The sequence below is a fragment of the Galeopterus variegatus genome, unplaced genomic scaffold (assembly GCF_000696425.1).
Source record: "Galeopterus variegatus unplaced genomic scaffold, G_variegatus-3.0.2 Scaffold2402, whole genome shotgun sequence".
NCBI classification, from domain to species: Eukaryota; Metazoa; Chordata; class Mammalia; order Dermoptera; family Cynocephalidae; genus Galeopterus; species Galeopterus variegatus.
The window spans coordinates 52,137-79,485 of NW_007728513.1; the positions used below are offsets into that span (position 1 = coordinate 52,137).

General features: G+C 49.9%; 2 protein-coding genes across 3 annotated transcripts; both read right to left on the reverse strand.

Annotated features, from left to right (window-relative positions):
• Positions 1-774: 774 nt before the first annotated feature.
• On the reverse strand, positions 775-16,206 carry LOC103597731 (kallikrein-10-like). Its single transcript, XM_008581603.1, has 12 exons — positions 16,170-16,206; positions 15,679-15,838; positions 15,549-15,551; positions 14,533-14,789; positions 13,539-13,672; positions 12,521-12,636; positions 12,334-12,398; positions 4,176-4,280; positions 3,129-3,309; positions 2,226-2,500; positions 1,906-2,039; positions 775-1,414 (listed from the first exon to the last, which is right to left on the reverse strand). The coding sequence occupies exons 1-12, from the start codon at positions 16,204-16,206 to the stop codon at positions 1,262-1,264; spliced, it is 1,620 nt and encodes a 539-aa protein (XP_008579825.1). The 3' UTR covers positions 775-1,261.
• KLK11 (kallikrein-related peptidase 11) lies at positions 6,449-8,938 on the reverse strand. 2 transcript variants are annotated; one of them, XM_008581596.1, is made up of 4 exons: positions 8,780-8,938; positions 8,156-8,491; positions 7,471-7,607; positions 6,449-6,919 (listed from the first exon to the last, which is right to left on the reverse strand). In XM_008581596.1, the coding sequence occupies exons 1-4, from the start codon at positions 8,931-8,933 to the stop codon at positions 6,767-6,769; spliced, it is 780 nt and encodes a 259-aa protein (XP_008579818.1). In that variant the 5' UTR covers positions 8,934-8,938; the 3' UTR covers positions 6,449-6,766. The 2 variants fall into 2 exon arrangements, with proteins under 2 accessions (XP_008579818.1, XP_008579817.1); XM_008581595.1 differs by having other exon boundaries at positions 8,156-8,421; positions 8,781-8,866.
• Positions 16,207-27,349: the final 11,143 nt, after the last annotated feature.

Below are 27,349 nucleotides of genomic sequence, written 5' to 3' on the forward strand. Positions count from 1 at the left end.
AAACAAAAACAAAAACAAAAAACCCCCCCATGCTTTATGGAAAATTTCTGTTGTGTCTATGTTCAGCTTATGTTATGGCTTCAAAGTCCAGGCTAATTTCAGACACTCAAACATCTGTTAGCTTTGCCTGGATTCTGTGTACCTCCCCTGCCCAGGATAAAAATATTTACATGGAGACAATTTCTGGGTGAGAAAGATCCCTTCTCCCAAGTTTTCTGGACAAAAATCTAAAAGCCCATTAATAACAAGCCAAAGATTTTCCCCTAAATTTCAGAGGGAGGCTTCTGGGCACCATCTTAACAACTGAGGTGGGAAGAGTTTCCCTGTCTTCAACACCTGCCCAGCCCTCTGGTCTTGGAGGCTGGGATGGATGCAAGGTGAGATCCCTTGAGTTCCAGTGGCTCCATGAAGGCAGAGAAGGTACCAGATGACTCAGAGCCAGCCTAGCTCGTTGGGTGGACTCAGAAATAGGAAACAGTGGGAGGGAAGAAGGAAGTGGTTAAAAGGTACTTCCTGTGACTTGGAAGATGGGTGGGAACATGATCAGCCCTAGGAGATGGGGATGGGGGTTGGGACTGAGGGCTACGCCTGTGCACTTCTCCCCAGGAAACGGTCACACACGCTCTCACCAGGATCATGACCACAGGTAACATTTAGTCAGAGCTCACCACCCACTGTGTTAAGGCTTACGTGACGATTACTACAAAGATTTACATACACACGTTATATCATGGTCTCCTCACAACACACCTAAGAGGTAATCATGACCACAGGTAACATTTAGTCAGAGCTCACCACCCACTGTGTTAAGGCTTACGTGACAATTACTACAAAGATTTACATACACACGTTATATCATGGTCTCCTCACAACACACCTAAGAGGTGGGCACTTCATTGTTCCCATTTTGCAGGTGAGGAAACCAAGGTTCAGAGAGGATACTTGGCTTGGCCAAGATTACACAGCAGAGAGTGGTACAGGAAGCTGGGCTGGGTGATTACAATTTCTCTCAGAGGCTGGGTGGCCACCGGCTTCCTTGCTTCTCTTGAACAAATCTTCGCCACCACTTTCTGCTCTTCGGCGTCAGTGTGGGTAGAGAATGGGAGTGGGCAGGGGGAATGAGGGAAGAGGTGAGGTGTCAACAGGTACGGATGGGCAGCGAAGATTTGAGCAGTGCAGGTGGAGAGCCCAGCCAGCTGGGGAGGAAGGGCGGGAGTCTGAGGAAAAGGACAGATGATGAAGGGGTCTCTGGGTGTATGGATCAGTTGGAGCGTATGGTTTTCTCGATCCAGGGGATGTATTTGCAGATCTGGGTGTAGACAGCTGGATGCTGGACAGAGCCACAGGGATAAACGCCCCATGAAAGAATGCCCTGCAGGGTCTCATCGCAGACCAGGGGTCCACCTGAGTCACTCTGGGAGTGGGAGGAAGGAGAGATCAAATGAATATGCCAATGTGAGAGCTACCACTTTGGGGTCTGGGAGAGTGATGGGGAAGGCAGGGGCTGGGGCAGGGTTGGGTTGGATTGGGATTAAGATGAGGTTGGGGTGGGGTTGGAATTAGGTATCAGCTTGGAGGGTGGGTTGGGGGTGGGGATGGAGGTGGACTTGGGGTCATGAAATTTGGATTGGGAGATGAAAATGGAGATGTGTTGGGATTATAGTTGGGATTGTAGTTCACGGTGAGTGAGAGGATGGAGATGGATCTGGAGACAGGGATGGTGTAGAGGTTTAGGAATGGTTTGAGGATGGGAATGGGGTTAAGGATAGGAATGAGGAGGGGGTTAGGACTAGGGATGGGTTGGGGTTTGGGAATGGAGTTGGGGGCAGGGGTGGGTCATCTCTTTTCTCATAACCTCCTGTTCTCCCTCCCATGAGTCAGAGACCCTCCGTGGCCAATCCCTACCTGGCAAGGGTCCTGGCCCTGGTCCAGTCCAGCACACATCATGTTGTTGGTGACCACACCAGGGTAGAAGACCTCACACTCTTTAGGGCTCAGGATAGTGACCCCGGAGCAGCTCAGGCCCTTGTTGTACTTCACTGATGGGAAAATATGCTAGGTAATCCCCGGGTCCAGCCCCAATCCCCTGGGACCTAGGAGTCCAGACGCAAGCCTGTTCTGATCCCAGATCCCAGGCCCCCAGCCCCTCCTCCCTCAGACTTAGGAGTTCAGGCTCCCAGCCTCTTCCTCCCTGAGATACAAGCCTCAGCGCCCCCTGCTCTTGCCTCTTTTGGTGGCCGTGGTACCCCACCCAGCAACATGGCACTGGTCTCCAGGCTGGGCACAGCGATAGGGCAGCCGCAGGGCCTGGATGCGAGGTCCCAGCACAGCAGGCCTGGCCAGCTTCAGCAGCATGAGATCGTGCTCATCTGTGCGCCTTGGCAGGATGGGGCCTGAGCCCTGGCGGTACTTGGGGTGGATAACAGGATGAGTGGTTCTGCGGAGCTGCTCGCCCTGGAGAAGCAGCAGGTGGTCATCCCCGATTCGAGCCCACAGTGGCCTGGGGGAGGGAAGAGCCATATGGAGGCAAAACCTTCATTGGGACTGGATCTGGACTCTGAGTCCCTTAGAAGGAAGGTGCAGGCAGTGGGGTGGGGGCAGACACCTGGGTCCTGAAATTGGAGGGGTTTAAGGGAAGAGGGGTTTTGAGTCTGAAGGAAGAGTGGGCTGGGGGGAGAAGGCAGTTGCGAATCTGGATTCCTGGACACAGGGAGCAGGAATCAGGTCTTTGAGCTCTTGGGTTATGCTGAAGTTGAGGTCTGGGGCCTGGACTCCTGGGTAAACCTACCCCTTCCTTTCTGTATAATGACATTCAGCTCTTCCTCCCTCAGTGGGGACTCATGAGGTGAACGTTTTCTTAGTTCTAAATTCCTGACCACACCAGACCCTGACTTCTGTCTCTTGCATACAGCCAACTACTCCTAAATGGAACCCAAGGAAGATGAGCTGGACAGGAGTGATGGGACCAGAAACACTGAGAAGGATCACACCGCCCCCTGGCGGCACTGCACAAGCCCCCGCCTCTCCTCCTACAGGAAGCCCTCCACGACTGACCCCACCTTGAGCTGAGTTCCAAGGGCCCCAACCCTCATAGCCCCTCCGTGGCGTCCTCGAGGGGCTCCCCATACTTGTTGTTCACGCAGTGCGCGGCCGTGAGCACCCAACTTTGGTCCACCAGGACGCCCGCGCAGTGGAACGAGAGGCCATTGAAGAGGGAGACGTGCCAGGGCTGCGAGCCGCGCGCGCACGGGGCGCCGGAAGCCGCAAGGTCCGAGCCAGTGCCGTTTATAGGGAGCAGCGCCTCCGCGGCTAGAGAAAGAAAGGGACGCAGGGATCAGAGCAGGCAGGGTAAGGGCTGGGTTTGGGTCGGAGTGGGGCCACGGAACCAGGCTGCGGGGGGCCACAGCCGGAACAGCAAGGAGGAGAGAATTGGGGGTCCCACGTGAACTGAATGGAAGCTGGCGGAGAAAAAAGGCGTGAAAGTGGAAGGAGGCGGGGACAGGGTGGAGTGGAGTAAGGAGACAGAACGGTGTGGGTCTGCAGGGACTGAACGCAGCGCGCCTAGAAGGGAGCTGGGTTAGACAGCGGCCGGGTGGCAGGGGGGAACGCGGAGGCGGGGCGGTAAGGGGCGGAGGTAGAACGCGGAGGGTCGGGAAGGGGCGGGGCTAGCGGGGCGGAGATAGAACGAGGAGGGTCGGGAAGGGGCGGGGCCAGAGCCCGGCGGGGCGGTAGGGGGCGGAGCCCGGCGGGGCGGTAGGGGGCGGAGGTAGAACGCGGAGGGTCATAAGGCGGCCTGGCTGGAATGTGCGCGTTGATCAGGGAGCGGGGTTAGAACGTAGCTGTGGGGAAGGGGCGGGGACATGCCGAAACGGGATTAAAAAGCGGCGTGGGCAAAAAGGTGTAAGGCAAGACTGGATAAAATAGGCCGGAGTAAGAAGAGGCGGAGTAAGGGGAGGAGAAGGAATAAACGGGGCGAGCAAAGGCTAGTAGCGATCCAAGCGGCGTAAAGGGCATGGGGCCTGAATTGGGCGGGACGCGAGCGAGACAGCGGCGGGGAGGGGGCCGCTGATTTCGGGTGAGCCCGGCTCCGGATCGCTGGATGCGTGCTGCGGTCGGGAGGAGAGGCGGGCAGGGCTGGTGATAAGAGCGCACTCTCCTCCTGTCCGTCGACTCACCCCAGAGTTGCGCCATCAGCAGAGGCAGCAGCAGCTTCACCAGGGCCCGGGCGCCGGAGGCGGCGGAGAGGTGGAGGTGCGGGGGTCTCATGGCCAGGACCCGGGCTGGGGTGCGGGAGGAGGGTTAAAACCGATGCCCTGTCTGAGACCGTCACCTCGTCGTGCCCATCCGCCCAAGACTGGGCCACCCTAGCCTGCCGGGACTCGTTTAACCTTAGGCCGACAACCGCAGGGGCGGGCGGGCGTGCGGTTCGGGCCGGGACATCGGTAATGGGCGCAATTACACTGATGACGCCCCTCGTCGCGCCCTCCCGTCCTCCCCACGCCCGGTGGAGCGCTGTCCAGGCCGGGCTATCCCGGCTGCCAGCCACGCCAAGTGCGGAGTTTCACCCTCCTTTGCAAGTAGGGTTGGGGTCCGAGGATCAAAGCCAGCGGGAGCATCTTTCTGAGCAGCGGGGGTCTTCTGCGTCCCTCAGAGAGGAAAACCGAGGCTCAAACGACTCCTGCCCGTGGCCCGAGGGTCCCCACCCATCCTTTCGCCATCCGCCCCAACCAGGGTGGGGTGCATCCCGCTTCACCTGGGAGTAGTCGATAGGAAGGAGGGAGGAAACCCAGAAGTGCCTCTGCCCTGCCTTGTGGGCCGATGAATCCTCTGCCCAGGGACCCCTGTCCAGACCTTCCCTTTTAACCCCGAAGAGCCCGGAAGCTTCCCCACCCTCCCCGCTCAAGGGTTTACTCCCTCCCTTTCCCCCTCCCTAATTATGCCGTGGGTGGGGTTGGCACCCAACCTCGGTCCCAGATTCCTGCTCTGGGAGGGGCCCTGGAATACAGGCTTCCCCAGTATCTGAAATACTTTTTTTGAAGCTGGATTCCATGGGGGTTTCCCGGGTCCCCTGTTCCAGGTGGGGATGGGGGGAGAGTGTACCATTAACACAGGGAGCCTAGGGGTGGGGGGAAGAGCGGTGATTGCGATAATGATTGAGAGAGAGGAAATAAACAGCGAAATGCATGCCTAGAGTGACAAGCCGGAATGCGTAGTAGGAAAGAGGCAGATAAAGTAGATTGAAGGAAAGAGTAGGAGAGACGGAGACTGAATCCGAAAGGGAGACTGTGATAAGCCGAGGCTAAAAGATAGAGACGGAGGGAAGGGGGAGGGGAGAGGAGGGGGGAGGGGGAGAGAGAAAGAGAGAAACAGGAAAAGAGGGAAACTTGAAGACAGAAAGGGAGAAGAGAGAGAACAAGAGGCAGAGAGAGGGCTGCTCTGTGGCTCGAGCCCACCCTGCAGCTGGAGCGGTGGGTTCTGTGCGTCCCAGGTGTCTGCATGTTGGGGGTATGGCTCTTCATCATACCTGCGTGTGGCCATTTCATACCCTCACTGCCATCTGCGTGTACTCCAGGTAACACCCAGGCCTGTGAACCACAGGAGGCCGAGGCTGCAAGGGGCATCACCATCACCTCAGCCAACTCCCTCATTTCAAGTGAGGAATGGGAGGCTCAGAGAGGGCAGTGAGTCACAGGAAGTCACACAGCAAGGGCACCAAACAACCGGGAGGCCCTAGTTCCAGCTCTTGGCTTTTATTCCTCATGCCAGTTACCTCCCATGAAAGGTGAGCAGAAGGTTGAAAAAGACCCTCGGTTTTGGATTATTTGTGGGACATCTCCAGCGAGAACTGAATTAACTTCAGAGGTTGTCCAGCTCAGTGCTGTCCAATAGAACTTGCTGCAATGATGGAAATGTTCTGTCTGTGCTATCGAATACAGCAGCCACCAGCCACGTGTGGCTGTTGAGCATTTGAAATGTGGCAAGTGTGACAGAGGAATTACAGGTCTGATTCTATGTAATTCCATTATATATCTATTAAATGTGGCTAATGGCTACCGTATTGGCTAGCACAGGTCTCAATTAACTACCTCTCATGGAAGATGAAAAAAAACAGTGATAGTTTCCTCTTGCTGTGTCTTACTATGTGCAGGCTGACTGACTTACTGTGCTGTTATACCTTTACATGCACAATTTTACAGGTGAGGAAACTAACTGAGCCTTAATCAAGGCAGTATCGCTTGGTAGTTGAGTTCACCTTGCTTCAGATCCTTCCTCTTCTACTTACTGGCTGTGTAGCCATGAGCAAGTGACTTCATAGCTCTGTGCCTCAGTTTCCTCATCTGTAAATGGGTATAATAATAGTACCAACTTCGTAGGGTTTTGTGAAGATTAATTGATACATTTAAAAGGCATTGGACTAGGGTTTGGCTCATAGTAAGCAGTCAATAGATTCATTTATTCAAATAGTAAATATTTATTGAAATTTTGGTGTATGCCAGTAACTATCTTTGGGGCTGGGGATATTACAGTGAAGAAAATAGCTCTTATCATTCCCAGAGTCACAAGTTAGTTTGAGTCAGGATTTGAATCCAGGTCTCACTGATTCCAAACCCCAAGTTGATTATTAAGCGATAGCATCTCCTGTAGTAAAGGAGGCCCAAAGAAAGTTCATAAAGGGGTCCTGCTTAGGGTTTTTTATTAGCAGAATGAACAAGAATCAAATCGCCAAATAGTTTGGTGGTGTTAGCCCGTAGTGAGTGGATCCTGTCTAATTGTTCTTCATAGTCTCCTGGATCCAATCCACATATTTGCAGACTTTTGTGTAGACACCGGGCTTTCTGGTGACAGCACATGGATCCTGGCCCCAGGAGATAATGCCTTGAAGAGACCCATTACAGACCAGAGGGCCCCCAGAATCGCCCTGGGCATGGAGAGAGAGAACCAGTCAGAGAACACGGTTGGTCATGATGTTAGGAAGAAGGTGGAGATAGATGGTGTTGGAAGCAGGATAGAGATTGAGGATGGGATTGGCAATTGGATTGGCAATAGGCTTAGGGATGAGGTTGGGATTATGGGTGGGAATAAGGGTGGGGTTAAGGTTAAAAATGGGTTTGGTTTTGGGAGAGCGTGGTGCTGATCACACCAGTGTCAGGGGTTTGGATCCCCATACTGGCCAGCCACCAAAAATACCGAAAAACAAAAAACAGGAAATAGACACACACAAAACACAAAAACAGAAAAAAAGAAAATGGGTTTGGGGATGGTTGGGGTTGGAAATGGGGGTGGGAATGGGGATGGAGCTGGGGATCCTGTTCAGGTTAGAAATGGGAACTGGGGATGAAGATGGACTTGGGGTTGCAGGGGGCGGTGGGGCTGGGGTTGGGGATGAAATTGTGGATGTCAATGAAGATGTAATTGAGGTTGAACATGGGGATGAGGATGTGGTTGGAGATCCAGGCCCTGCCTTCTGACCTGGCAGGAGTCCTTGTTCCCTTCCTGAACACTGGCGCACACCATGGTATCTGTGACGTTACCAGGATAGGCGTTCTCACACTCCTTGTGCTCCATGATGGAGATGTTGGCACATCGCAAGGTATGGGGCAGGTGCACTGTGGAAACAGCGTGAGGGGTTTGAGGAATTAGCCTCTCGTCCCCCTCGCCCCACTGCAGTGCTGTAACCCAGCACCTGGGAGAATCCCTGTCCTGCTTGCTTGCAGCCAACTCATCTCTCTGCTTATAACAATGGCAATAGTAATGCTGTTGAGTAAATTCTTTATGCCAATTGCCCTATATACATTATCTCTGATCCAATGTGGGTAGGCAGGTGTGATTATTCTCATTTTGTAGAGGAAAAAAACCAAGGTTCAGAGAGGTGAAGTCACTTGACTAAGGTCCTACACCTGGAAAGTTGCGGCTCTGGGATTGCACATCATGTCTGTCTGACTTTGAAGTCCACCCTCCCCAGCCCTGACCTTTTCCATTCTTCCTTTCAATTTATCACACCTTGAAACGCTCTGGTATCCTTCTCTTGCATCACTATGAATCTCATCTTTGAAGGTTCCTTGGGTCCCCTGTGTCCTTCCACAATCATGACCATCCCTCCTCCCTACCCTCACCCCCCCAATGCCCTAGCCATGTTCCCTTCTGGAGCCCCTACACTGGGGGCTGGATGTGGTGCCCCAGCCAGAAATGAGGCAGCGGGTGCCAGCGGTGACACAGTGTGACGACAGAGTGAGGGGTCTCACGGCCCGGGTGATAAAGGCTGGTGCTGCCATTTTCACCAGCATGATGTCATTGCGGTGGTCTTTGTTTGGGAGGCTGTTGTTGAAGCCCGGGTGTGGGAAGGACTCGGTGGCCATGCGGGTCTGCTCACAGACATCCCGCTGCTGGAGGTTGTGATCCCCCAGGTGAACTATGTAGCTGCTGAAGTGGGAGAGATGGTGGTCAGAGATGGAAAGGTAGGGAGAGACATGAGGTGGGGGCCAGGGAGAGAGATGAAAAACACATTCGAGGATGAAGAAACATAGCTCCACTTCCAATCTCATCTCCATCTCCCACTGAAGCCCTCTTCCAAGCCATATCCCCAACCCAACACTCAAACCCATTCCCAAGACGATCCCAGTTCCAATGTCATCCATCCTCCATCTTTAACCCCAGCTCATCCCCATCATCTAACACTCCCCTTTCCCCATCCCTGCCCCCCACCCCTGTGCACATTCTCCCTATCCCCAACCCCCTCTCCATCCATCTCTCCCTCTCCAGCCCCCTCCCGGCCCCCGCACCCACGGCTTGCGGCAGTGGGCTGCTGTCAGGAGCCATTTGGGGTCGATGAGCGTTGCCCCACAGAGCAGCCGTGTCTTCTCGAACAGAGCCACCTGCCAGGGCTGGGAATGAGGAGGGCACTCGTACCCCTTGATGATCCTGGTCTCTCCCATTACATGCCCTGGAGGGGGTTGGAGCAAAAGAGGGGGCTCAGGCAGGAGAGGAGGTAGGCCAGGAGGACTCCCAGAAACAGGGGTGGGGAGGAGAGAGAGGGTGGGTGGTCTGGGCCCTGGTCTGTGACCCACTAGGGTGTGCTGTACTCGTATGGATGGTCAGGCATTAGAGGACTGAAACACCTCCGTGATTCCAATGGGTAGGTCAGGAGCTGCTGTTCTGAGCTATTTGAGTGATACCCCACCACGCCAGCTTCCCTAGCCCCTCCCCGGGACCTCCTTGACCTCTCCTCCTTCTGGTGTCTAAAGGGATTATGCCTGGTATAGCAAGAGACATCCAGCACCTCCTTATGGCTGGTCTCTGTTCAGATGCCATATGGGTTGTTTTATATTTTGAGTATCAGCCCTGTCAATGGCCAGGCACAGAGTTGGGGGATTCTAGAGATCTTAGAGGGAGGTCCCTGCCCTTCCCCATCTCCCACCGTACCTGTCACCAGAGCAAGTGTGATGAATCGCAGAATCGTCATGGCCTGGAGCGGGGAAGGGCCGGCCCCAGGTTCCTCTGTGAACAAGGAAGGACACAGGGGCCAAATCACTTTATGGGAAGACTGGGGGCTGGCTCATGCTCTCTCCTCTCCCCCACACCCACTCTGGCTCCCCACTTCTCCCCACCCATGGCTGATTCCTCCAGAGAGAAACAAGGTTTGAAGAATCCCCTCGTTCTCACAGCACCCTGACCTCCAAACATTTAAAATAAATCTTAGGTATGGAGGGTGGCCTTGGAGGGGGCTGATTGCAGCTAGAAGTTTCTGGTATGCCAAGAAGAATGTGGAAGTTGCTTTTTAAGTTAGCCACAGGACCTCCTAGGCACATTTTGGAGAATGTTTTTCTTCCTGTTCACCTGAGACCCGACCAGGTCGCAGAAGCTTGGGGTGGGAGGACAAGGGGAGCTGGGCCCCGCTGGTAATCATCCCATTTTTGTTGTCTCAACAGCAGGGTGATATGGAGTCTTGAGGTCTGCCCTGGATGAAGTAGGGGACTCAGCCTGAGTCAATGTCCTGGTCCCCCTCCTTGCTAAATCCCTGCCCCTCTGAAGGACAGCCGGACAGGGCTGGGTGGGGCTGGTCAAGGGGAGGGCCAGTGCCCTCAGCTGCCCTCAGCTGCCCTGGCCAGCGGGTGTGAAGGGCGGAGGGCTGGACTTGGCTACCAAAGCTAGAGTCAGAGTTCATCAAGACTAGGGGCAGCTGTTGAGAGTTGAGAGAGCCAGAGAGAGGCAGAGAACCCCGACCCAAGCAGAAAAGGACAGAGCAGAGGGAGAAATGGGTGCCTTGCCAGGCAGAAGAGGACTCCTGTCTTCCGGAGGACAGGCGCGTGGATGGGGGCCTCCCCCTCCCTCCTGGACTCACAGGCTCTGGCTGGGGCTCTGCGGCCCGGCAGTGGCAGCTGAAGCAGGCTGGGTTGAAGAGAGAGGCAGCAGGCAGGCGGGCAGGAGGGGTGGCCCTGGGCGGGCGGGCCCGGGAAGACTGGCCTCCAAGCCCTGCCTTATCGCCCTGGGGGCGGGGTGTGTGGGGGACCTCCCCGGCTGGCCCTGGGCCCCTGAGCGGTGCACGGCCCTCCTGCCTCCGTCTGCTCTCCAAGCCCGTCTTCCTCCTCCCTCCGTTTCCCTGCATGTCTGTGTTCGTCTGTCTGTTGGTCTCCATTCTTCCCCTTCCTGCCTTCTCTCTGAATCTTTTTCTCTTTATCTCTGTCGTTTTCTGCTGTAACTTTTCTTTTTGTCTCTATGTTTCTGTCCCTAAGTGTCTATCTGTCTATCTTTGTCCCTTTATCTCCGCTGTTCTCTCTCAGTCCCTTTCTGCATGTCCCCGTCTCTGATTCTTTCCCCCTTTGTATCTCTCACTTCATCTCGGTCTTGCAGTCTCTCTTTCTCGCTCCCCCTCCACCTCTGTCTCTAAATCCCTTTCCTTCCATCCGATCTCCCAGTCTGTCTGTCTGTCCTCCTGAGCTGGCCCCTCCTTCCCCGCAGCCCGAGCCCAGGTGGGCCCTTGTCCTCCTCTGGGCCCCTCCCTTCTCCTTTCCAAGGGGGCGGGGACTGAGATGTCTCAGAGCTGGGGCTGCTGCCAGGCTAAGGGGCAGGACAGGAGGGTGGGGGAGGCAGGGAGGCAGGTCGGAGCCTGTGGGAGCTGAGGCCCAGGAAAAAGAAAGGAATCCTCTGTGGAGGCCTCAAGCCTCAGGGCTCGTCTGGGGCCTCACTTCTCTGCTGGCCCTTTCCTCCTCTCCCCTCTCCCTACCTCCCTGCCCTCTGAACCCAGTTGTGGCACTTACTCGCTGCTATGTGACCTCCGCCCGATGACTTCCAGTCTCACAGCCATCTCGATTTCCTCATCTGCAAACCCCGAGTGCAAATTCCTACTTCTCCCAGCTTGTTTGTTTCTAGTGAAGTCTCTTCCCTCCCTCAGTTTTCCTCTCCTTTCTCCCTTAACCAGATGTGGAACAAGGCGGGGTAGGCCCAGGTTCTGATAGCAGTCAGCGCTGGCCTTAAAGAACCCCGGTTCTGCCTCTTCCTGACACTAGGACTACCACTGTGACGTGGGATGAGGAGCTCCACCCCTGTAAGGCTCAGTTTCTTCATCTGAGAGATGGGGGTGACAGCCCTGCCTGGGGGGGAGTGGGTTGGGATAAGGCCTTCGGTAGAGCGTGGAAGGAGCCTAGCACACTGCGGCACAGTGAATGTTCCTCCTGCTGCTATGATCACCCCTCACTCCCTCCCGCCTGCAATTCCCCTTAAATGCCTTTGGGAGAAGATGTTATCTTCCTTCCAGAAAGGGTGGTGGAAACAGACCGGCGTGGGCAGGATCATTTTAAGACATAGGCTGGGTCTTCTTGCTTTCCAAGGTTGTGACCAACCCTCAGTCATTGCAGACATATTAAAACAAACCCACATCCCACATTAAATATACCGTATGCTTGACTACATAAAAATCAAGCTGCAATTGGCTAGAGGAAAGAATGTTATGTTTTACAGACATTTAATTAAATGGTCATGAATTTTTATTTTGTACTTTTCATTTGGTATTTCAGAGCCAACAATTTTCTTTTCCCCCCTCAGGTCCTTCCTGGGCCCTTGAAAAGCTTATAAGCTCTGGGCACTGTTCCTATCATGCCAGATGGAGAAAAATGTCCCTTACTTTTATTGTTATAAATAATTTTTCTACTCCATTTCTGTATGACACCTGAGAAAAAGTTCTCACCCTTTCTAATCTCTATTTCTACACCTGTAGGTAGAGGAACTGGTGAGCCACCCCTCCAGTCTCAACAAGCATGGGGACATCGGATAGACAGACACAGCCCCTCCTTCAGTTGTGTTTATTCCAGACAATCACACATTCCTCCCACTCCAATCATGAGTCCTGGAAGGGCTTGCTGGAGTTGGGATTCCAAGACATTCCCACAGCGACATTCGTGGGAGCGAGGGGTGATGATGAAGGAGATCTAATGCTCGGAGGGCCAAGGTGGCCCCGCGTTGAGGGGCGGAGGAGGAGGAGGCATGTCAGTTGCTCCTCGTGACCATCTGGATCCAGTCCACATATTTGCAAACATTGGTGTAGACCCCTGGGATGCCTTCTTGCCCACAAGGCTCCACGGATCCCCAGGACACCAGACCCTGAAGGACTCCCCCACACACCAGGGGGCCCCCAGAGTCACCCTGGAAGGAAGAGGGAGAAGGAGTACTGCCTGAACAAGGGAAAAGTCCTATTCCTGTTTTTTACCCCCACCCCCCAACCTATTCCTGGGCCTTGAGGACAGTGGCTCCAAGTCTGGTCATTGGAGAAAAGAGCACAGCCAGGTTTCTGAGGACAAAGGCAGTGGCTCACCAATAGGGAAGAGGGGTGTCATTCCCTGGGACCAATCCCAGGGAAGGAGGTCGAGACCCTCTATAAAAGGTAGAGAATTCTCTAAAGGACAATGGCCGGAGCTCTTCCCAATGAGCGAAAAGAACACTATCTTCAATGACCAATCCCAGGGAAGGACAGCAGGACTTCACAAGGGTAGAAGATTCTCTCAATGACAAGGCCGGGGCCCTGGCCTTGGGTCTGGGGTACCCAAAGAGGTAGGTGTGCTGAATCAGAGGGTGAGGGGTTCCACTGACCCCTTTCCTATCTCCATCCTCAAATATATCACTCTTAACCTGGGACAGCACCAGTGGAGGATGATATGGGAAAGACTTAGAGCCGCAGAGACAGCTGAGTCCCGGAGCTCTAAGTCCTGGCTAGCTCTTTGCCTTTCCCCATCCTCTCCCCTGGTCTCTTCCCTCTCTCTCTTTGTGCCCCCTGCCCCATTTTTCTTCTCTGTTCCCTCCCGCCCTCCATTCTGTCTGCCTAGCCCTCCCTCTCTCTGTCCTCCATTCTCTGGTCCTCTCTCCAACTCTCTGTCTCTCTCCCTCTGCTATTCTGTGCCTCCCCTCCTGTCTGACCCTGACCCCATCTTTCTCCCTCATCCCCCTTTACTGACCGCCATCAATTTCCCTCCTGTTCTCGGTCTCTCCCTGTTCCTTCTCAGTCTCCCACTTCCTGCCTAGGTGACCATGCATTGCCTGTGTTTGCTCACCTGACAGGCATCCTTCCCGGCGATGCCGCCTGCACACAGCATATTTTCTGTGATTCTCCCAGGGAACACAGCACGGCAGGTGGCATCAGAGACAATGGAAAGGTTGAGGCACTGGAGCAGGTCTGGAAATGGGCCTGGAGATGGAAGATGGATACTGCAGAGCCCCCAGAGCTCCCCACTTTGAGGCTACATACCTCCTCCCAAGAAAGCCCAATCCAAGTCTACACTCCAGCTCCCACCAACCTCTATTACAATCCTAAAACCTTAAATTTCAGATTTATAACTCAATTTCATAGTGACTCTTGACCCTAGATCATTGGCCCAGTCCCCTTGACCTGTGTCCTTTGACTTTCAATCTTATAACCTGATAATCCCAGCTTGACCTAATAATGTCTTTTCTCTATCTCCTGACTCCATGTCCTTGTCTTCACCTTAAGCTCCAACATCAGCTCTGCATCCTCTAAACCTTCACTTTATTGGTTTCAACTCCAAAGCGTCTTCTGATTTTAGTTTATTTAATCCCAGACTCCACGATCCCTATCCTCTGGCCCCATACCTTAAACCCTATGACTTCCAATCTCAGACATGTAATCCCTGATAGAATCCCAATTTACATCCCTAGATTCTGACCAAATCGTGCAACATTTAGATCCCATGACCTCAACTCTACAATGACCTCTAACCCCAGAGCCCCTGACCTGACACCCAGATCCTGTTTGTCTAGCCTTTTGCTCCAGTCTGATGACAACTGACATTACTCTGACTTCCAACCACATCCCTGATCCTTGACTTCTGACTCCACACCCAATCCATTAATCTCTTTGACTCCCAAGACCTCAATCCATCATGATCTATGACCCCCAAACCACGATTCTGATGTTTGACCATACATCAGGACTTTTTACCCATACTTCTTCTGAGGTGTCATGACTTTTGACCTCTAATCATCCTAGACTTATGCCCACCCTGACCCCTGGCCCTGGGGTTCCCTTACTCCATGGCTGGTTGGTGGTGCCCCAGCCTGAGACATGGCACTCAGTGCCAGTGGTTGCACAAGTGCTGGGCAGGGCCAGGGGCTGGACACTGCGGGTCAAGCGGACAGGCGTGTTAAGCCGCAGAAGCCGGAGATCATGGTCATGGCTCTGCTGGGCTCCCTGGTAGCTGGGGTGGGTCACAGAGAAGCTGCTGCGCCGGATCTGCTCTGTCCAGTCTAGCCGGCTGAGGCTGTGTTCCCCCAGGCGCACCCAGTACCTGTTGGGGGTCACAGCACCTCAGCGGATGGCAGGCAGGGAGTCCCCTGGGTACCCCCACCATGGGCCACACTCCCAAGGCCTCCTGCCCCCCTCTGCTGCTGTGCATCTCAGGGTCTGTCCTTTCCCCTTCTTGCTCTTATTCTCTAAGTCTCTCCCTTTCTGTCCCTCGGTCTTATTTCTGACATCATCTTTCCATTTCGGGTGTTTATCCCATTTCTCCTCCCAGGGCACTGCATCTGTGTCTCTTTTCAATTCTCTTAGATAGTGAGGCCCGTGAGGGTAGAGACATCTGTCTGCCTTCCTCACTGCCTGTTCCCACGACCTGGCATGGAGCATGTGTCAACACTGTTGACTGAATGACCAAGTCAATTATGAATGGCCTCTCTCTGTCCTGCTGGTGTCTGTCTCTCTCTGTCCCTGAGACTCTCTTGTCTTTTTGCATCTGAGCTCCCCTTTTACAAAAAATTCTCCAGCATCAGATCCAGCAAGCCCAATCTCTCATTTTACAAATGGCACCACTTAGGGCTAGAGAGACGCCAGATGTATTCTCTGAGGTTGCACAAAGAGTTTGAGTCAGACATGGGCCTGGGGCCAAGACTGGGCCAGTCAGGGAATGGCTGGGGCTGGTAACAGATGTCATGAGGGAAAGAAGGGGGCATGAGGGAGTGGGAGGGGGTGGGTGGACAGGTCCCAGGCCCTCCACTCACTGCACCCCACCCCAGGCCCACTGTTGAGGAAGTTCTACTACTTGTCTAACCTACTCTCTTGTAGGACCCGCTTTTTACCCGTTGGCACACTCCGTTCTCTGCCACCCTACCCCAGCACTCGCCTCCTCCGATTCCCACCCCTTTCACCCACCCCAGGAAGAGACCCAATCTGAGACTTACCTGCCACTGCAGTGAGCAGCTGTGAGGACCCACCTGCGGCCAATGAGGACCCCCCCACAGCGCAGGTTGGCACCCTCAAACAGCCCCACCTGCCAAGGCTGCGAGTTACGCACACACTCGCTACCACCAACGATCTTCTGTGTGTTTGCCTGGCTGAGCCCTAGGGATGGGGCATGGGCCAGGGAAATAAGGTCAGAGACATAAGGATTGTGGGTCAGAGAAAGGAAGAGAGAAACAGAGATAGATAGAGAGGCAGACGCACAGAAAGAGAGAGAAACAGGCAGTAGAAAGGCAGAGAGAGACCCAGTGATGTATAGAAACAGACACAGTGAAATGCCAAGAAGACACAGATGTTACCCCTCGGCCTCCCTCTGCCCCTCCTCAATACCAGGCTGAGGGCCAGAGCGGAAATGGGGAGACAGGGGGCTTTTCGTGGGGGAGAGGGGACCCACCCCAGTCCTGCCCTCTACCCCTGCCCTGGGAGAACTCACCAAGAACACACAGGAGCAAAAAAATGCTGAGCCCCATGGTGGGGCACCTCCAAGGTCTGGGGGGAAAGGCGGGGAATCTCAGAGGTTGCCCCTTCCCTGCCCCCCTACCTTTGCCTTCTTTTCTTCTCTTTCAAGGCCACAGAGGAGATGACCTACCTCTTCTCTCTACCTGTTCCCCTCATGTCACCCTATCACTGGTGACTGTCTGTCCCCTTCTCACCTTGTCTGTGTGTCTGCTGGACTCTCTGTGTGGCTATCACCAGTTCAGTCTGTCTGTTTCTCTGCTATCTTTCTCTACACCTACCTGTTACCTCCCTGCCTGTCCTTTCATCTGCCGGCCACCCTGCCAGTCAGCTTTCCCACTGTCCACCTGGCTCTTCAGTCCCCTGTCATTCTGCCCCACCTGTCCCCTCCTCTCTGTCTGCGCTGGACTGGCCGCTGACAAAGCTTTTAACTCTCTTTGTCCCAGCCCATCCAATTTCCGTGTTGAGGGAAGGGGATGAGGAAGACACAGGCAGGGCATTCTCTAATCCCACAGAAACTCTTCTCAGCTAATGACACTTAATTGAGCTTCACAGATAAATGGAAGGGGGAGGGAGGAAGGGACGCAGGGTGAGATGACCCAACCCCACTTCCTCTTCCTTCTCCCCAAACCTGCCAGCAGCCCCTGGACTGATGACTCAAAGTGATTTGGGAGTTGAGTTCTAATCCCGACTCCAATGAAGAAGTCTCAGGGAGGGTGGGGACACCTCAGACATCTGGGGCCAGTACCCACAGGGTAAGGAGGAACAGGAGGACAGACAGGCTAAGAAAGCAGGAGGGTGGAAGTGAGGAGCAGGAAGGTCAAGGGCAGACAGAGCCCCAGAAAGAGAAGAGGAGAAGGAAGAGACCTCAGAACCTGTGATTCAAGGAACAGAAGAGGGTTTCCAAATTGGTTTCCATGGAAGTCTGATTCTAATTGAATTTTTTTAAAGATGGCTGGTAAGGGGGTCTTAACCCTTGACTTGGTGTTGTCAGCACCACACTCTTCAAAGTGAGCCAACCGGCCATCCCTATATAGGATCCGAACCCGCAGCCTTAGTGCTATCAGCACCACACTGTCCCGAGTGAGCCACGGGCTGGCCCTCTAATTGAATTTTTTTAATGCACAGTCAGTCAACTCTTCTTACTTTAGAGTACCCTCCTCACCTTGACTGCTTCAAGAAGCACAGATCTCACACACGCACGCACGCACACACACGCGCACATGCGCGCACTCACACACGCACGCGCACATGCACACACACACTGCACACACACGCACGCACCCACACATGCACACACACGCATGCACATGCACGCACGCACACGCACGCACACATGCACACACGTGTACACGCACGCACATGCACGCACGCACATGCACGCACGCACACACACACCACACACGCATGCACACGCACACCACACGCACACACACACACATGCACACACACACATACATGTGTGCACGTGAGAGCACTTCAGAACGTTCATGAAAAAACAGAATGAAAAGATAATGCGAATCTTTTCATAAACTATTTGGAGACCCCTCATATATGAAGTTGATTTATCTAATTCCATGAACGTTTTTCTTTGCATTAAATAAAACCCACAGAGAGAAAGAGACCTGGGGAAGCAGAAATGGCAAAGAGAGACAGAGAATCAGGGACAAGAGAAGTCCGTGCTGGTTTATCTGTGATTTTGCTTCATCTGGGAGGAAGGGAGAGAGAAAAGGAGAGGGGAAAGAGAGAGAACAAAAGGGAATGAGACTCAGAGTGAGACACACACAAACCAAGAGAAAGGCAGCCAGAGTCTGGGAGAGTGTGAAGAGCAGAAAGAGACAGAGGAGAGGGTTCCCACTTCACTCCTGTCCTTTAGTCCTTTACTTTCTCTTTGGGTCTTGGGTCTCTGTCCCTGTCTGTTTACACAATCGCAAAACTTCAGTTTTTGGTTTGTCTTTAGAAACCACCTAATTCAACCCCTCCCTTATTTTGAATTTTTGGGGAATCAGGTTTACTGAGGTATAATTTGCATCCAATAAAATTCACTCTTCAACTTTAGTCAGGAGCTGCCTTGCTGGAATGGAGGCCCAGCATTGCCAAATACTATGACTTTTTGAGGGAAGCTGAAAATTCAGATTTATACTGGGACACTTCCTGATCTTAGAATATTTAGGGGCGGAAACCCCCAAAACTGTGGGCTTAACAGAATCCCTCTCTCTCTGTCTCTGTCTCTGTCTCTCTGTCTCTCTCTGCCTTTATCTTTCTTGGGGGTGGTGGGAGGGGGGGTAAAATTCATATAACTTAAAATTCAGCATTTTCACCAATTTAAACTCTACAATTCAGTGACTTCCACCAAATCCACATTTTCACAACGTTGTGCAACCATCACCACTAATTCCAGAACACTTTTATCACTTCCAAAAGGAACCTTGTGCCCATTAAGTCCATCAACTGACAATAAATAAAATGTGGTCTATCCATACAATGGAATATTATTGAGCCACAAAAAGCAATGAAATTATGATACTGGGTGAACCATGAAAACATCATGTGGAGGGAAGGAAGCCAGACACGAATAACATATTATGATTCATTTATATGAACTGTGCAGAATATGGAAATCCATAGAGACAGAAAGCAGATTCATGGTTGTCTAGGGCTGCAGGGAGGGCAGAATAGTGGCTGCTTAGTAGCTCTCTTTTGACCCACCGATTGCCAGTTTGTGGCTTCTGGATAATACTACCCACTTCTGTTTGCAGCTGGAGTGAAGCCCAAAGAAGCCTGGTCCGGCCTTTAGCCACATACCTCCTGCTTTTAGAGAAAGTTCTGAGCACCTCTTGCCTCTTCCCCCAGGGAGTCTCCAGAGCTTTCTAGTCCCTGCGCCTCACATCCTTACTCTTGGGCATCATCAAAAGTCCATTCTCTAGAGAGAACTCAGCCACTCTGACACATAGGGTGAGGCCCCTGAATATGGAAATCCTCATAGATATTGAAACTGAGGCACAGCTAGGTGAAGTCACTCCCCCAAGTCACCCAGCTGATAAGTGGAAGAACAAGAGGTTGAGCCACACAGCCTGTATTCTTAATCATTATCCAAATATACGAACAAATAAAAGAATAGGAAGTACTTTCGTGAATAGGTGAATGGATGAATGTTTCTACAGGTTTTAAAAAAAAAGAAGATAGCTTTTGGAATCATGCAGTCCTGGGTTGAAACCTTAGCTCATCCCATGATTCACTGGAACCATCAGGCTACTCTCTTTTCCTGACCTCAGTTTGCCCATCTGAATAACGGAGCCAGGAGGAGGCTAAATGTCTGCACATTGCTTCCTCAGGGAACATCAAACAAGGCAACTGAAGATGCATGGAAATATAGGGGAGTTAAATGCACACACCATCAAAATGGCCCTTACCAATTTCTGTATCAAGAAGCAATTTGCAAAGCTGACTTAGGTGACACCATCTTTTTTCTCAGATGTGAAGAAATATCTGCTGATTACTTTTCTTTGTTCTGCCTCCATCTTTATGCCTCTCTCTCTTTCCTTCCATCTTTCCTTCTCTCATTCTATTTCTCTGTCTGTCTCATTCATTCATTCATACATTCACTTGTTTATTCATTCTTGTTTGGGTGTCCAGAGACTTGCATGTTTCTCAATCCAGTGGTCATTCCTCTGATCTCATCTTACTCAGCCTCTTGGCAGCATTTGACATGGTCAGACACTCCCTCCTTCTTGAAACTTGCTCTTCTCCCAGCTTCTGGGGCACCAGACAATTCTGATTTTCTTCCTCCTTTTTAGGCTCTCACTCCAGGCCTCTGTCATGAATGGTCTTCTGCTCCCCTCTCTGCCCCTCCCCCAACCAATGTCTTTAAAAACCAGGGAGTCGCCAGGGCCTTGTCCTAAGCTGTGTTTTCCTCACTCCACAAGTTCTCTCTAAGTGACTACATATACCTTGATGGTTTCACCTGTTGTCTGAGGCAGGATGTTTCTATAGGTTTGCTGAAATGACTGACAATAGATAAATTGAAAGGAGAAAAAGGCATACAAATTTATTAATGTGTATATGGATACAGGAGTCCCACAAATATGAGACTCAAAGAAGGGCCAGATGGTTAAGGCTTAAACACTCTCTTTGTATGGGAGAGGAAGGTGGGGGAGGGTGGGGGAGATGCTGTAGACAATTTTAGAGTGATAGTAAATAATTTTCAGGAGGAATGAATAAGCCCAGAAGACCAGACAATGGTTTGTAAATAATTAATTCTCTTTGGAAACTAAATGGGGCAAGTTATGGAAGGTAAGGGGTGGAAATTCACTGTGAACAAAGGTTGTCTTCTTATATAGATAAAGTCTCCCAGGTAATCTCTGACCTTCAGAAGAACAGATGAAAAGTGTATCTGAGTGTGGTGACAACTTTCAGTTTCTTTTCCTCAGGATGATGTCAGACCTGTATTTCTGGAGGAAGTTGAATGCAGTTAGAATCTTGCCTGAGTCGGGGCTCAGAACATGGTACCCTAAAGAATGCAGCTTTGGCATTCTGAGTACTTTGAACTGAAGGAGACTGGAAGGGCCTTAGAAGCAAGAAGTTCTCTCCGACCTTTTCCTCTCCTCCATTCTCCTTCCCCCATCTCTTCCCTGAAGCAGGTCATAGAAATTAGGATTCCTCTTCCCCAAAGCAAGCCATAAAACCTAGAAATGTTACTCTCTGGCCTTCTCCCTTCTCCCCTGAAGACCCTCATGTGACAGGTATCCTGCCCTATACCCAGAGGAAGGAATGCTACACGGACTGAGAAGAATAGCTGAGTCCCCCTCGGTTTATTACCATTAGATCAAGATCCTTTTTGCCCAGTCACATTTTCACATGGCTTTCCATTCTTCATTGAACCAAAGTATAAAAATAGTTTCCTGGGCCGGCCCGGTGGCTCACTCGGGAGAGTGCGGTGCTGATAACACCAAGGCCCCGGGTTCGGATCCCATATAGGGATGGCCGGTTCGCTCACTGGCTGAGCCTGGTGCTGACAACACCAAGTCAAGGGTTAAGATCCCCTTACCGGTCATCTTTTTAAAAAAAAAAAAAAAAAAAAAATAGTTTCCTGTGAGTCTTTGGGTCTTCATTTCTAGAGGCTCCCATGTTATGTAAAACATTGTTAAATAAACTTGTTGTGCTTTTCTCTTGCTAACCTGTCTTTTGTTATAGGGGTGCCAGTCATGGACCTTAACATGTAAGGAAAAGATATTACACATTTCTCCCCTGCAAAGATGGTGTGTGAGGGCCAGGCTGTCAGGCACCCCAGGGGCACCTGGGCCAAGCATATTGTGACCTTTTGCAGGTGAAGGCAAACTACAGCTGAGAGGCTGCTGAAATAGGCACGGAACAGAACATATTAGCCAAGTCTACGACTGTAACATATTTTCCAGTTGCTGATTGTATGGTAAGATATAATTTCAATTATATTTGGTATGGGGGCCTTAATGAGTAACATGACGTTCTGAAATACATCTACATTCTGGAATGGCTAAATTGAGCAACTAACATAAGCATTGCCTCACATACTTATCATTTTTGTGTTGAGAACACTTAAAATCTACTGTCTTAGCCATTTTCAAGTATACAGTACATTGTTATTAAGTATAGTCACCATATTGTACAATAGATTTCTTAAACTTATTCCTCCGGACTAAAATTCTGTATATAAATTTTTTTTTTATGGTTACTGAATATACCTTGGGGTGGGGGTTGAGTTCTCTCTACCTTATTCATATTTATATGTTTTTTTCTTCCTACAGAAAGCCTCACAATCAGTATCACCAGGGTTAGGGGCCTACACATGCCAATGGTGGCTTTAATGAGCTTAAGGACCCTCCACTAAAGTCAGGTTTTTTTTTTTTTTTCCTTTTTTTGTCTTTTTTTGTGTCCGGCAACGGATTGCAACCCTCAGTGTCGCGCCTGTACCGGACCGGGGACCGGCAACGGGATCACACCCCTCGGTGTCGCTCCCGCACCTCGCTCAGCCAGTGAGCGGGAACCGGTCTGTATGTGGGATCCGAACCCTCGGTGGGAGCGCCACCGCACTCCCAAGTGGCGCACTGTAGCAGTGCGCCACCGGGCCGGCCCCTAAAGTCAGGTTTTTTTTTTTTTTCCTTTTTTGTTCTTTTTTTTTGTCCGGCAACGGATTGCACCCCTCAGTGTCGCGCCTGTACCGGACCGGGGACCGGCAACGGGATCACACCCCTCGGTGTCGCTCCCGCACCTCGCTCAGCCAGTGAGCGGGAACCGGTCTGTATGTGGGATCCGAACCCTCGGTGGGAGCGCCACCGCACTCCCAAGTGGCGCACTGTAGCAGTGCGCCACCGGGCCGGCCCCTAAAGTCAGGTTTAAATTAACCTGTTGGCTGTGCCATGAGGTGCCATGTGTGGTTTTCCCTATAACTCTAAGTATTAGGATCTTTGTCGGTACAGAGGCAGCAGCAAAGGCATTTTGTAGGGTTCTAGTGAGCCATCTGCTTTTAGGATTGTAACCTTAGCGGGCTGGCCCGTGGCTCACTCAGGAGAGTGCGGTGCTGATAACACCAAGGCCGCGGGTTCGGATCCTATATAGGGATGGCCGGTTTGCTCACTGGCTGAGCGTGGTGCTGACAACACCAAGCCAAGGGTTGAGATCCCCTTACCGGTCATCTTTAAAAGAAAAAGGATTGTAACCTTAGCTTGCGATATTGTAGCTGTTCTTCTACAGGAGTGACCATTGTTATCAAAACCTACTGCGCCCATATATTACACAGAGTATCACTCTTTCCCCTGAGTGCTCCATAGAAAAGGGGACTATGCCTGGTTGAGACCAACCGATAGTTAGAGGAAGATTATTCTTCTGAGTCTAGAACCAACCACACCTTGTGGTGGCATCAAGACACATGATTCAATCTGAGACACGCAGAGAGGCCCGGGCTGAAACACACAACCCTGGACCCCTTAAAAGAGGGTCCTGATCCTGTACTCCTGTTCCTAAATACCAACTGTGGGAACTTCTTACTTAGGTTAGTTAAGTCTATAACAGAGATTGGTAGGGCTCAGCAAATGCAGCATCAAGCACGATAGCTCAAAGAGCATGCCCACGAGCAGGCAGCAGGGCCAGCAAGGAAGACAAAGCAAGGGGAGGGAGACCCGGGTGGTGGTCACGGCTGAGACCCCTGCTCATAGCACCAATTGTATGGTCACTCCACAGAGACGGGTGGACCCTTTGGTGAGTGTGTGGCGTCATTAGTTCTTGACATCTGAACTAAATTTCGGATGGGGGAGTCTACCCTGTTTCTGCAGGATGGCTACAACGTCTTCCTTCAAGATCCAACTCCAGTGTCCCCTGGGTTTCTTGCCTTCTCAGTGCTCCTACAGCCTGTCTGCTTCTCTCATCTTAGCATTTAACCACTTAGAATGGAAGCTTGGGTGTCTAGCTCCGTTGCCCCCCGCTAGCCTGGAAAGTATATCCAAGTGTCTTATCCAAGGCCTTATAGTGGGGCAGTGGCTAAGCCTGACCAGGACTCTCCAGGCTAAAGAGGTGAAGTCCTGGGGATGTCCAGAATGTGTCCGCATCAGCCTGGATGGGGTTAAGTTTTCCTTAGTCTGGATCTATTCTCCTGGAAGATGGGGAGAATAACATTTCACCCAACTGGGGCCTTGGGAGAATGAAATAAAAGGGCTTTGTATGCTGCACTGAGCTGGACAAATGCCAAAAAATGTGGTTATCCTTTTGACAAAGCCCCTCTCAACTCGACTCACCCATTCTTGCTTTTCTCTCTTCCCTGGTCCTCCAGCTTTCCAAATTCCTTCCAGTACAGGCTTCCATTGTTATTAAAATCCCCCTGGGCAAAAACAGGAAGAGAGGGCAGGTGGCTGTGAAATCCCAGCGGAGGGAGGAGAGAGGAAGCGCTGAGAAGCCTCAGCACCTGGCGGGCCTTCCTGAATCAAGGTGTTGTTGGTAGTCAGAACCTCCAGCTCAGCTATGTTATTATTTTCTGTTCCACAGGAAGGATTTGGGCGGCCGCCTCCTACTCTCTCAAATCCCCACCTGTCACTCAAGGCAGCTGGCTCTGGCACTGGGGCCTTGGAGACGTAGTATCATAACAATTATATCAGTAATAAGAGCAACTGCGATAATAATGACAGCCACCACTAATTAAGCAGTCATTCTGTGTGGGACATTTTTCTCAGTTCAATTAATTGAACTCAATTAATTAGCCCAAAGCCCTCTGAAGTTGGTGTTGTGTTTTGAAAATTCTAAACAGTTAATTAACATATTTAGATGGTTCTTGATCTTCAGCTGGAGAGAGCTGAATTAGATGGTGGCACAGTATTGTTAGTGATTTATTACTGCATAGCTTTTTTAAAAATTAAGGTGAAATTCACATCTCGTAAAATGAGCCATCTAAAGTGTACAATCAGTGGCATTTAAAACATTCACAATGTTGTAGATTTTTCTATTAGGGTATGTTCTCACAAATTGTGTATTGTTTTGTGTGCATGTATTTTTATTTATATCAATGGTGTTATGGTATGTAGCTTATTCTTATTTTTTTCACTCAGAGGTATGCTTTTTTCATTTTTAATAAGGCGTTCTTTACATAAATAAAATTTGTCTATTTTAACTGTTCAGTTTCATGAATTTTGGAAATTGGGTGCAATCAGGTAACCACCTCCATAATCAAAACACAGGACTGTCCCTCCTCCTCTCCCTGCTCCGTCCTTAAGCTGCCTTGTGTCCCTTTTGCAAAAGCTTCCCTCCCCACCCTGGCCCCAGGAAACCACTGGTGGACATTCTCCCTCTATAGTTGTGCTTTTTTTTTTTAGAACTTTATATAAATGTGTGGCTTCTTTCACTAGCATGATGCATTTCAGATTCAATCACGTTTTTGCGTGTATCTATCAATAGTCCATTCCTTTCTATTGCTGAGTATTCCAGAGTATAGATATTCCACAACTTGTTCATGCATTCACCAGTTGTTGGATATTTGGGTTGCTGCCCGTTTCTGGATATTACAAATAATGCTACAATGAACATTCATGTATAACTTATCATGTGGACCTATGTTTTCATTTCTCTTGGGTAGACACCTAAGAGTGGAATTTCTGGATTGAATGATAAGTGTATGTTTAACTTTATAAGAAATCAGCTGCCCAGTGGCTCACTTGGGAGAGCATGGTGTTGATAACACCAAGGTCAAGGGTTTGGATACGCATGCTGTACAGCCACCAAAAAAGAAATTGCTAAATGTTTTCAAAGTGGTTGTACCATTTTGCATTGTCTCTAGCATTGTATAAGCATTTCAGTTGCCACACATCTTTGACAACACTTAGTATTGTCAGTCTTTTTAACTTCTACCATTGTAGTTGGTTGGTTGCATCATACCTTTAAGATCTGACTCATATTGCTATGTGTACATCTAGTTTGTTGCTTTTAATTGCTGCATAGTCCTCCGTGGTGGGTACCTACCACATCCTACCATCTACTCCCCCATTACTGAGCACCCAGGTTTCCTCTACTTTCTACCACAGCAACTCTGTGACACACAACTCGGTGTGCAACTCTGTGACAGACACCTTGTACTGGCCTCTTTGTGACTCACACAATCAATGCCCTTGGGTAGACACCCAGGAGTGGAACTACTGGGTCCTAGAGTGTATGCGTACTTGATTTAACCAAAGAGTGCCAAATTACTTTCCAAAATGACTACACCAATCTATATCCCTGCTAATACTTGGGGTTATTTAACTTTCAAAGTTTAAAAAAAAAATCCACCTAATAAATGCAAGGCACTTCAAAAATTTCGTGGAAAAATAGAATTAAAAGATAATAAAAATCTTTCCATGAACTTTTTTCTTTCATGTTTCTCAATTAATTTTTAAAATTTATTTATTTATTTTAATTGACACATTGTAATTGTACATGCGTATGGGGTATAATCTGATGTTTTAATACATATATATGCTGTATAATGATTGGGTTAATATAGTTAACGTATCTACTACCTCATGCATTTATTATTTCTTTGTGGTGAAAACATTCAAAAACCTTTCCTCTAGCTATTATGTAATATACAGAACTTAACTGTTAACCAGTCACCCTACTGTGTAATAAAACACAAGAACTTGTTCCTCTTCTCTAATTGTAATTTTGTATTTAACTTTCAAAGTTTTTTTTTTAACAAATCCACCTAATAAATGCAAGGCACTTCAAAAATTTCATGGAAAAATAGAATTAAAAGATAATAAAAATCTTTGAGTTTTTGCCCAAACTCTTCCTGTTTTTCCATCCTCCTGCCCCTCCCCAGGCTTCCATAACCACTGTTCTACTCTCTGTCTCTATAATATCAATTTTTTTTTGATTCTGCATATGAGTGAGATCATGTGATATTTGTCTTTCTGTGCCTGGCTTACTTTGCTTATTATAATGACCTCCAAGTCCATTCATGTTGCTGTAAATGACAGGATTTCATTCTTTTTTATGGCTGAATAATATTCCATTGTATACATATGCCACTTTTTTTTTTTTTAATTCTGTTCATTCTTTGTTTGACACTTAGGTTGATTCCATATATTGGGTACCGTAAATTGTGCTGCAATAAACATGGTAGTGCAGATATGTCTTTGCCATGCTGACGTCATTTCCTTCGGCTATATGACGGTAGTGGGATTGCTGGATCATATGGTAGTTCTATTTTTAATTTTTTGAGAAGCCTCCATACTGTTTTCCATAATGGCTGTACTAGTTAACACTCCCACCAACATAGCTTCCTATCCTCTTTATTTTTACAGCTTTATTGAGATATATTTCTTTTCTAAATTTAATTTTCTTATATATATGTTAGTTGTACTTGAATATTTTAGATAACTTGAGTCTGAGCATCTTTTTGTATGAGTTTCTTGAGTTTCCTTCTCTATAAATCTCCTGTTCATATCCCTTGCTCAGTTTTTTCATTTATTTGCAGGATTTCCTTGCATATGTGAAATAGTAATTCTAGGTCAATATTACATATTGCAAATATCTCTTTCCAGGATGTCACCCATTGATTTACTTTGTTCATGGTGTCTTTTTTGGACAAAAATCCTTAATTTTCATATAATCACATTAAACAACTTTTTTTTTTTTTTTTTTTTTTTTTTTTTTTTTTTT